The 9,629-nt window shown below is 46.2% G+C and overlaps 2 protein-coding genes across 4 annotated transcripts; both read left to right on the plus strand.

Annotated features, from left to right (window-relative positions):
* Positions 1 to 2,552: 2,552 nt before the first annotated feature.
* Positions 2,553 to 6,750, plus strand: mrpl21 (mitochondrial ribosomal protein L21). Of its 3 annotated transcripts, none has more exons than XM_047042040.1 (7): positions 2,553 to 2,671; positions 2,956 to 3,016; positions 3,273 to 3,358; positions 3,875 to 4,038; positions 5,291 to 5,385; positions 5,519 to 5,622; positions 6,584 to 6,750. In XM_047042040.1, exons 1-7 carry the CDS (start codon positions 2,575 to 2,577, stop codon positions 6,646 to 6,648), a joined length of 672 nt encoding a protein of 223 aa, XP_046897996.1. In that variant the 5' UTR covers positions 2,553 to 2,574; the 3' UTR covers positions 6,649 to 6,750. The 3 variants fall into 3 exon arrangements, with proteins under 3 accessions (XP_046897996.1, XP_046897997.1, XP_046897998.1); XM_047042041.1 differs by having other exon boundaries at positions 5,291 to 5,343; XM_047042042.1 differs by having other exon boundaries at positions 5,291 to 5,343; positions 5,522 to 5,622.
* A 134-nt stretch (positions 6,751 to 6,884) lies between these two features.
* Positions 6,885 to 9,603, plus strand: LOC124482195 (ras-related and estrogen-regulated growth inhibitor-like). Its single transcript, XM_047042618.1, has 4 exons — positions 6,885 to 7,234; positions 7,417 to 7,473; positions 7,652 to 7,725; positions 8,012 to 9,603. The coding sequence occupies exons 1-4, from the start codon at positions 7,057 to 7,059 to the stop codon at positions 8,549 to 8,551; spliced, it is 849 nt and encodes a 282-aa protein (XP_046898574.1). The 5' UTR covers positions 6,885 to 7,056; the 3' UTR covers positions 8,552 to 9,603.
* The last annotated feature ends 26 nt before the right edge of the window (positions 9,604 to 9,629 follow it).

Genomic DNA, 9,629 nt, shown 5'->3' on the forward strand with positions numbered 1-9,629 from the left:
ACACACATACTCTTCTCTTTTTTTGTCTTTCTTCTTCCCTATCTTCTCCTTCTCTCTTTTCTCTTTCCATCTCTTTTCCTGAGAGCCCAATTATAGCTGACAGCAACAGACAGTCGCCTCTCTTCTCCACTTCTTTCAGGGTTCTGACATGGTCAACTAAATGGAAGCAGCTGGTTCTTGAAGATAGTCACACATTCTGGAGGACATTCCAGCTATGCCTCTTATTCTATGATCATCCCTCTCCACCCCCCCCCCCCCCCCCCACCCACTCCACTCTCATGGTTCTTCCCCTGCCTCCACCACACACTCTCTCTCTTCCTCCCCCTCTGTGCCCCCCTATCCCCCAGGTGTTTTTGCAGTAATGGGCCATCTGTTTGTCGCTGTGGCAAGGGACCTGGCCTGTGGCCGTTTCTACATTGACAAGCATGGCAGCCATCTTCCAGAGCATTTACACCTCCTTGCAGTGGGGGCAGGGGGGTTAGAGGACAGATGAATGAGAGATGGAGGAGAAAGAGGTAAGATAAAGACAAGGGAACAGGCCAAGGAGAAATAAGAAAGAATAAGAGAGAAAAGAGAGAAAGAGAGACACAATAATAATATGTTACAATGTGGATCATTCAGTATCATCCAGGATAGTGTCTCAGAGAGGGATGCGAATGTGACCTTTATTGATTGGACGAGGTGTGAATGGGCTGCAAAGAGACAAGGATAGAGGCTCTGAGGCCAGAACCCAGTCAGGGAGCTGACAGTGTTAACAGACGTGGGGGAAAGGGTGGAGCCAGTTAAAGCACTAGAGCATCCTCATCCACCTCTCTCTATCTCTCTCACCATAAACGTGCTGTTGCTAAGATACCAGACCCTCTCACTCCCACACAATCCTAAAGCAAGCCCATGCCTCCAACCCCTCCCACCCCCTCTCCCCCACGCACACACTATCCTTTCATATGTTTTAGCAACAGCATCCTGTCATGGAAGTACAAGGATGGAAAGTACATAGAGACACACACTCACACAAAACACATCACAGACATACATACATGCACACACAGGCACACATTTGGGCATCCTCCTTAAAAGTCAGGAGGCTTGGTGGCTAGGATATCAGTCTCATGCTGGTCCAGCATATGGCTGTACTCAGAAATCCAATATCACACTACACACACACATAAACACATGCAGTCCTGGAATTCTACCTCTCAATTATTCATGGGACCTTGTGTGTGAGCTAGTGGATGTCTGAGGTTCAACAAGCCTGGAGGTCAATGTGGAAAAAACATGGCTACTACACAGCTACTACACGCCTACACCACAGCTACTACACGGCTGCATCATGGATTAAAAATCACAGATACACCCACACACATAAACATTCATGCACACACAAACAGATACACATCAATACATTCCTATGATGACTTGATGCGTCATTTAACTTCCAAGAAACAAACAAGCACAGCAGGAGGTGTGAGAAAGAGTGAGGGGTGGAGATAGAGAGAGAGAGAGAGGGGGGGGAAAGAGAGACAGGGATGGAGAGATGAGAGAGATCAAGAGATTATGGGAAGGAGAAAAGGATGGGAGGTGGAGGGAGAGATGAGAGTTGCGTAATTAGTTTGAGAGAGGAGACAAAGAGAGAGAGAGAGAGAGAGAGAGAGAGAGAGAGAGAGAGAGAGAGAGAGAGAGAGAGAGAGAGAGAGAGAGAGAGAGAGAGAGAGAGAGAGAGAAAAAGAGAATAGAGGGGGGGCTGGTGTACTGGTGAGCAGTGACTCAAGCCCTGATGCCAGATTTCTCAGATCTCTCCTGAGCTGGTCTCTATTGGTTACTCTCAAATCATCTGTACTCTCTCCATATTAAGGTGCACTGAGCTGTTCACTGGACTCCCCTATCGCCTTCTACCTTACCCTGCCCCTTCACATTATATTGAAAACACAGCTGAATAGACCTGGCTCTTGTGGATACACTGCACCAGGTCCACGGGCATATTTTGTACAAAGACAGAACAGAAAGATGCGGTGTTACAACGCCACCCAGTGACAGGAAAAAAATATTACACATACACACACATTTTTTTTTAATTCAAATTCTATTAATTTGAAGTGTGTAATACTAAACACTGTAAAGGTGTAATCGAATGCAATCCAAACATGCTCTGTTACTGTGGGGTAAGATCCCCGTATGTGTGCGTGTGCGTGTGTGTGTGTGAGTGTGTGTGTAGGGTGGAGGTGCAATTGTAAGAAGTGGATTGATAAAAGTAGATCTAGTATTGTAATCCTACATTTAATTGTATATGAAATGAGGCAGAGACACCTTCAATGAAGCAGTTGCAGGGAGACGGCAGAGGGTCGGTGTGAGAAAGTGTTCCCACCCAATCATAATAACTGTTCCGTTTCGGGTTTCTCCTTCGTGTATTTCAAACAGAATCAAAAAATAATTTAACAAATATTTTAATTTGACTTGTGGTTTTCTGCTTGTTAAAATTAACATAATAGTGTCACAAATTTTGGAATATTATCATGATCTGCGTTACATAGTGTGGGGATGGACATTTCAGTGACACCATATACACTGGTCGGAAAGATGGCGGTGACTTTGAGGGGTGGATGTGTACAACTGCTGAGAACGTGTCGGAGTTTACAAAGTCAACATGTTCATGTCCCCATCATTAATCAGATAGGTGGGTAGTGGTGACATTTACAAGTGTGTGTTTAATTGATTATTTGTGTGGTAGCAGGTTACTTTAGTAACTGCTGTATTTGAGTCCTATGTCCTGGAAGCTAACCAGTGCTAGCCAATCGTAGCTAGCTTTCTGTTGGCTAACATAACCTGAGGTGAACGTAATCTCATCGGAAGAGAGTCATTTAAAAGATGAATACGGCTGGCTAGGTAATATAACAGAGCCCTAAGGCTAACACGTCTCACTGACCGTTTGCTCACTGTGGCTTGTCTATGTTCTTTCAGGTGTCCAGTTCCCTGCACTAATACGTCATTGCAGTTCTCAGAGCGTTAAATTGCCATCGAGGTAATGATGACGTGTGTGTGTGTGTGTGTGTGTGTGTGTGTGTGTGTGTGTGTGTGTGTGTGTGTGTGTGTGTGTGTGTGTGTGTGTGTGTGTGTGTGTGAACCAATAGCTACCTCATCAAATTACGACCTAATCGAGTTGCAAGCTGTCTATGACATATTCATACACCTGTGCACATCTTTGCCTACACACGACTTCTCTCTCACTCCCCCTCTCTCTATCTCGGTTAATCGGTGTGGGTTTCCTTCCTGAATAGTTCAGGTCCAGAGACTTCCCTGTCCAGACCACCATGGCCTGAGTTGACCCCTATAGACCCTGAGGAGCAGAGACAGCAACACGCAGGTCTGAAGCGCACTGTGACACACACACACACACACACACACACACACACACACACACACACACACACACACACACACACACACACACACACACACACACACTGTATGTACAAAACAGATTGGAAACGTTCACTTGATGTTCTGTAAAGTTCTGGCTTGTCACACTTATCACATTGTCCAGTAAATCTAGGCCACGGTACAATATAATGTAGTTTTTGTGACAAAGGTGTATAGTAACCCCCAGCATGTAAAAGTATCCTGATACCCCAGTATTAGGCTTCATTCCACATTGTATATGTGAGTGGTTCTCTCATTACACTTTATTGGAGATGCAGGCCGTAGGATATTGTTGTGTTCTAATGTACTGTTAGTGAAACACTGGAATGCAACCCTTGCGGTGCTAACATACTATAGCCTCGTTGTCTGCATCTGGTGTGTTTTAACTCTCCTTTCTGTCATATATCCGTCAATCACTATTCCTCTTCCTGTCTGCTGTAACTCTTCCTGTGTCCTGCAGCGGTGGTGCAGAAGGTGAATGGAGTGCTTGCCCAGGGTGATCTTGGGAGGTTGTTTGCGGTGGTGCACTTCGCCAGCCGCCAGTGGAAGGTGACCAATGAGGACCTGATCCTCATAGAGAACCACATAGAGGCCGAGTGTGGGGACAGGATTCGGATGGAGAAGGTGGGTAGACCACATACACAAATACATACACTAGAACCAGTAACAGTTGGTTGCTTGCCAAAACGGAACTTCTCATCATCCCGGCTAAACCCTCCATCTCCCGTGACCTCTCAATCACCCTGGGATCTGTGACGGTGACCCCCTCATCCTCTGCCAGGAACCTTGGGGTTACCATGGATGACGAGCTCTCCCTCACGGCCCACATTGCTGCGGTCTCCCGGTCGTGTAGATTCACACTCTACAACATCCGGAAGATCAGGAGATACCTGTCTGAGCACTCCACCCAGCTGCTTGTCCAAGCACTTGTCCTCTCAAGTTGGACTACTGCAACTCGCTGCTCGCCGGTCTCCCATCATGCGCAACCCGCCCTCTTCAGAGGATTCAGAACGCAGCGGCCCGCCTGGTCTACAATCTACCCAGACGCTCCCACGTTACCCCGCTCCTCATCTCCCTCCACTGGCTACCCATAACGGCCCGCATCAGATTCAAGACCCTGGTACTGACCTTCAGAGCAGTGAACGGGACTGCGCCCGACTACATCAAGTCTCTCCTGCAGCCTTACACCCCCACCCGCCACCTACGGTCTTCTTCAGACAACCGCCTGGTGGTCCCACCTCTCAAGACCGCCCGGTCCCAGCACAAGCTCTTCTCCTGTCTGGCCCCCCAGTGGTGGAATCAACTCCCCACCTCCATCAAAGACACGGACTGTCTCTCCACCTTCAAGAGAAGGCTCAAGACGCACTTGTTCCGGGAGTACAATGGTACTTAGGAATGGTTTGCTGAACCCAACGCTAGTTTCCTCAAGGATCACAATGACTCTTGCTTAGACTGTTGCTCTTGTTGGTTAGTGGTAGCAGATTTAAACTGTTGTATTCCATTTTAGTTAATCATATTTTTATTGCTTTCCTACAGGTACACCTGCACTTTGAGATTAATGTTGTGTAATTTTAACTTGTTTAACTACATGCTCTTATGGTTTCTTCCCTTTAGCACTATTTTTTGGTTGTTCACAATATATACTTCTTGTTTTTGACTACCCGCAATGCTGTGGGGCTATCTTGTTGTTATTATCAGTGACCTATGCACTTTGTAAAGCTCTCTCTTGGAAGTCGCTTTGGATAAAAGCGTATGCTAAATGAATGAATAAATGCTGTGGTGATAGCTTGTTCAAACTCTAAGGACCCAAATGGGGTTTGTGTCTTTAGAGTCTTCATTGATTAATCAAGTGTTATCTTGTCTGTCTGCTGTTCAGGTGTTGATGGTTGGAGGAGAAGACTTTACTATGATTGGCAGGCCACTTTTGGGGTATACTGCACATGCACACGTAGACACACACATCATCTACAGGTGCTACTGATATGCACATAACATATCTATCTTACCAAGATGCATGTGTTACCTACAATATAATATTTGAATTGATCTTACTGGTAGATAAATGTTGACTAATCAGTCATGTCCCCCTCATGCCCTCCCGCAGCAGAAACCTGGTCAGAGTGGAAGCTACAGTGCTTGAGAAGACAGAGTCCTGGCCCAAAGTTCACATGCGCTTTTGGAAGAGACACCGCTTCCAGAAGAAGAAAAGTAGGTTCCATCTGCTGCTGTAGGGGGCGCTAACCTTATCTACCATAGACTGACACGTCCTCAGCCTATAACCACTGTTGCCTTTATATATGTTATTGTATGGACTACAGAAGGTATCCCAGACAGTGATTCATTAGGAAAACTAATGATATTGATGCGCTCCAACTTTGTCATTTGATATAATTGAGGGCTTAGTCATAAGCCCCTTTTATTCAGTGTTCTGGATGAGATAGACAGGTTGGCACAGCGCTAGGTGTCGGACCAGACTGTTGTCTCGAACTAACTAAGCCTGCTGTAATGATGTCTGCCTGGCCAGCTGGCTCCATGTCTGGATGTGGACTTTGTCTAACTTCCATTATTAAACCACAGTGTCTGTCTCTGCCTTCCTGCTTGCATGTCCATCTGCCTGCCTGCCTGCCTGTATCCATATCTACCTGTCTGTCTGCCTGCCTGCCTGTATCTATCTGTATCTGTCTGTCTGCCTGCCTGTATCTATCTCTACCTATCTGTCTGTCTGTCTGCCTGCCTGTATCTATCTCTACCTATCTGTCTGTCTCTGCGTGAAGACAGAGAGCTGAGTGGGATCATGCTGTTTAGTTAGATTCTGTTAATAGTCTGAATCAGTGACCTACATTTCTCCAAACGTGCCAATTACACTGTGTTAAGGTCTAACACAGTCAACAAGATCAGAGCATGTGGCCTGGAGGGGACAATACTCCACACTTGATAGACAGAGGGATGGAGAGAGAGAAAGTGGGAGGGGTGAGAAAGATAGGGGGAGGAATTGGAAGAGATGAGGGATTATTAAAAAAAGTATTATTAGAACAAATTATATCGAAAAAATATACATACAATACTATCATGTGTTATATTTTATATGTTTTATCAGTGATTCTAATGTATCAGTTAACTTGTATGTCTGACTAATGGTTACTCCTGTCCTTTCTCCTCTCTCCTCCAGTTATTATCCAGCCACAGACCATCCTAAGGATCAACTCCATAGAAGTGGCTCCTATGCTCTCATGATTTCAGTTTCTGTATTTCTCTTTGTAAATATGCTTACTCACTGTGCTGAAATTAACAAATGGTTTGTGACAATTATGAAATAAAGTTGTCCAAAAGTGTTTACATCTGCTTTGTCTCTGTTCTTTTTGTTTTGTTTTAACAAAGTGTTTAGTTTGACTGCTCTGTGATCAACCATTTTGACAATTGAGGAAGTGCAGAAAACGGCTTTTTTAGGCAATGAAGAAAGGGGAGAAGGTATGAGTGGAGACAGACCAGGGAGTGACACTAACATGATGTTGCTGAGCTGTCTCGTCTGAGAGTGAGGAATCTGAACCCGCTGCCAGTAAAGGAGGAAACGCAACTAAGTGTGAGTTATGTCAGAGCTCTTGCTATCCACTGACCGGAGACCTGCAACCTGCCACTCCAACTATGAGTGGGAGACGAACTGTTTCATGGATAGTTATATGGTTACCCGTTTTATCGTCAATGGACAAAGAAACCATGACCACAAACTTCGGTTTATCTAAAACGCTTCGTAGGTCGGGCAGTCACCCATCCAGGACCGTCCGGATTGTGATATTGGGCCAAGCGGCAGTCGGTAAAACCGGTGAGCAAGCAAAGGCTGTCGGATAAGAAGCAAAGGCTGTCGGATAAGAAGTTGACGTTTGCATAGAAAATACCTAAAATATGTTCATACGTGCTATTGTGATTCATGCATGGCGTATATAATTGTTTAATAAATTAGCCTACATGGTTGACTAAACTTTTTACACGAATTTGGTTTTGCAGCAATGGCTGTGCGATTTATCACTAAAAGGTTCATCGGAGAGTACGATCCAACACTCGGTAGGTGAGGGCAGCCCGATTGTAAATAACTAGTGAAGCGATCACTCTCAAATTTAAACCTTTACCAAGAGGCTACTGTTTTGCTATCATTAGTCATTCACGATAGGCCTAAATCTGTTGAAAGCGATCAATAATAATGTAGCCTATTGATTCCCATTTGTGTGGCACGTGTCTGCAGAAACAATATACAGACACGAGATGTGTATCAGCGGAGACGTGGCGCAGTTTGAGATACTGGACACTGCAGGACAGGTAAGGGTTTAATGTCCTGCGGTAAACCATTAGACATGCAGCAGAGATGGTTAGAGGACACTCGAGGTTCCGCACGGCTGCATACGCACACTAAATATCATTGTATGGCATTGGAGACACACACACATAATTTAACTTTAATATGTAAATGGGGAACCCTGTTCAGACTGGTGTTCACAAATGAGACCATACAAGCTGAGATCTATGTAGCTGCCTCCTTGATGACATCCTTAATGTTTGTGTCAGTCCAGCTGAGAGTTGTTTGTTTGTGTGTACGTGTGTGTAGGAGGAAGACGCCCTCCTGATCGAGGAGAAGATCCGCTGGGGAGACGCTTTCCTCATTGTCTACTCTGTAACGGACCGCTGCAGCTTTGATGAGGTCATGCGTCTCTGCTTCTTGGTTAACCACACCCATGCCAGTGGCGGCCGCCGCAGCGGCCTAGAGGCCCGCCCTCCGCCCATGGTCATAGTAGCCAATAAGAAGGACCTGGCATTTGACCGCATGGTGACCAGGGAGGAGGGGGAGGGCCTGGCACGGGGGCTGAAGCTGCCGTTCTGGGAGGTCTCGGTGCGTGACGGGTGGGAGGAGACGGCAGCTGTGTTCCAGGCTCTCTACGCAGACGTGCTCCAGCAGGGGGAATCCGGTCCGGCCTCCTTCCGGCGAAGGGGCGTGTCTAAACTGTTGGAGAAGATCCCTAGAATCAGCTCCGGACTGCCGTCTGCCCCCGCAGGAATCCCTGGCCCTCCCCCTCGCAGCCTCGGACCCCCAGGGCCCCCCTCTCGCAGTTTCAGCCTCAGCTCCTTCAGGGACTTCCTGCCTGACTGAGGAGGAGGGGGGGGGGGGGGGGGTCTGCTTGACCAAATTAACAGTAGTTGGGGACATAGAAAAGAAGGAGGGGGAGAGAAGATGGGTGAGGACTCCAGCGGATGGGTGTGACTTTGAACCATACACTGGAGGGTAAACTGAATTGATTCAAAGGATGGACCAATGACAACTCTGTATATCTGTAGCCTTGATGTTTCTTCGGAGGTTGTGATGGTATCAAAGATTATGAGACACAATATTATGAGACGAAAACATGAAATGTACCCTAACTAAACTTCAGAAATCATTCCTCATCTTGATCTCGACATGATACCTTAATCATGTTAGATATCAGAGATGCTGTCATCAATAGCTATGTTTTGATAAGGTAGGAATTCTTAACATGCAACAAATTAAGAATGCAGAGTTTCCTGGACCTGTCTCTTGTTTTATATAACAACAACTGAAAACCCAACAAATTATACTTATTACTCATCCAGCCCTGCAATCTGACAGTGTCACTATTAGGACCACCTGCCTCAGAAAAGGCTGCTTGTTTTAGTATGTTTGATGTTCTGGAGAGGGACAGAGGTGAAGGAATGTGCTATGTGTTGGCTATACTTATTTAATGTGGGGTTGGTTTGTGTGTGACGTAGGGCACACACGGGGGGATCACATGTTTTCTTGTGAGGATAGGACGTACTGTATGTAGTGTGGAGGTAAGGTGTGTGTGTGTGTGTGTGTGCGGAGTTAGAGTACTCTGGATGTGTGTGTATGGTAGAGGACCGTTGAACCTACCAGAGTTGTAGAGGTTAGTGTTTCATCCATGGAGGAAAGATCTCACTGAGAAATCTAGAGACCCTGAAGCCTCGGGGACCCAGACAACTCCCGCTGGCGCCCCCTGCTGGCTTTTCACCATGACACGTTGTTTAGACCAAAACACAACATACAGGAAAGGAGAGGAACATTAATAATTGGTCATGCGGATCAGAACAGGTGAGGGGGTGAAGGGATGGGGTGTTAGGAGTTGTGTGATGGGGGAGGATGATAAAGAAGGTAAAGAAAGTAGAGAGATAGAGAGTGAGAGAAAAGGGTCTAA

This window comes from Hypomesus transpacificus, chromosome 19, assembly GCF_021917145.1.
Source record: "Hypomesus transpacificus isolate Combined female chromosome 19, fHypTra1, whole genome shotgun sequence".
Lineage (NCBI taxonomy): Eukaryota > Metazoa > Chordata > Actinopteri > Osmeriformes > Osmeridae > Hypomesus > Hypomesus transpacificus.

What these genes read in the sequence shown, in the direction of transcription:
- mrpl21 (XM_047042040.1), top strand. Translation starts at nt 2,575, where the DNA reads ATGGCGGTGACTTTGAGGGGTGGATGTGTACAACTGCTGAGAACGTGT. An exon ending in AGCGTTAAATTGCCATCGAG is followed by an intron (nt 3,017 to 3,272) that starts GTAATGATGACG and finishes CTTCCTGAATAG; the next exon opens with TTCAGGTCCAGAGACTTCCC. An exon ending in CCGCTTCCAGAAGAAGAAAA is followed by an intron (nt 5,623 to 6,583) that starts GTAGGTTCCATC and finishes TCTCTCCTCCAG; the next exon opens with TTATTATCCAGCCACAGACC.
- LOC124482195 (XM_047042618.1), top strand. Translation starts at nt 7,057, where the DNA reads ATGAGTGGGAGACGAACTGTTTCATGGATAGTTATATGGTTACCCGTT. An exon ending in AGAGTACGATCCAACACTCG is followed by an intron (nt 7,474 to 7,651) that starts GTAGGTGAGGGC and finishes ACGTGTCTGCAG; the next exon opens with AAACAATATACAGACACGAG. An exon ending in TACTGGACACTGCAGGACAG is followed by an intron (nt 7,726 to 8,011) that starts GTAAGGGTTTAA and finishes ACGTGTGTGTAG; the next exon opens with GAGGAAGACGCCCTCCTGAT.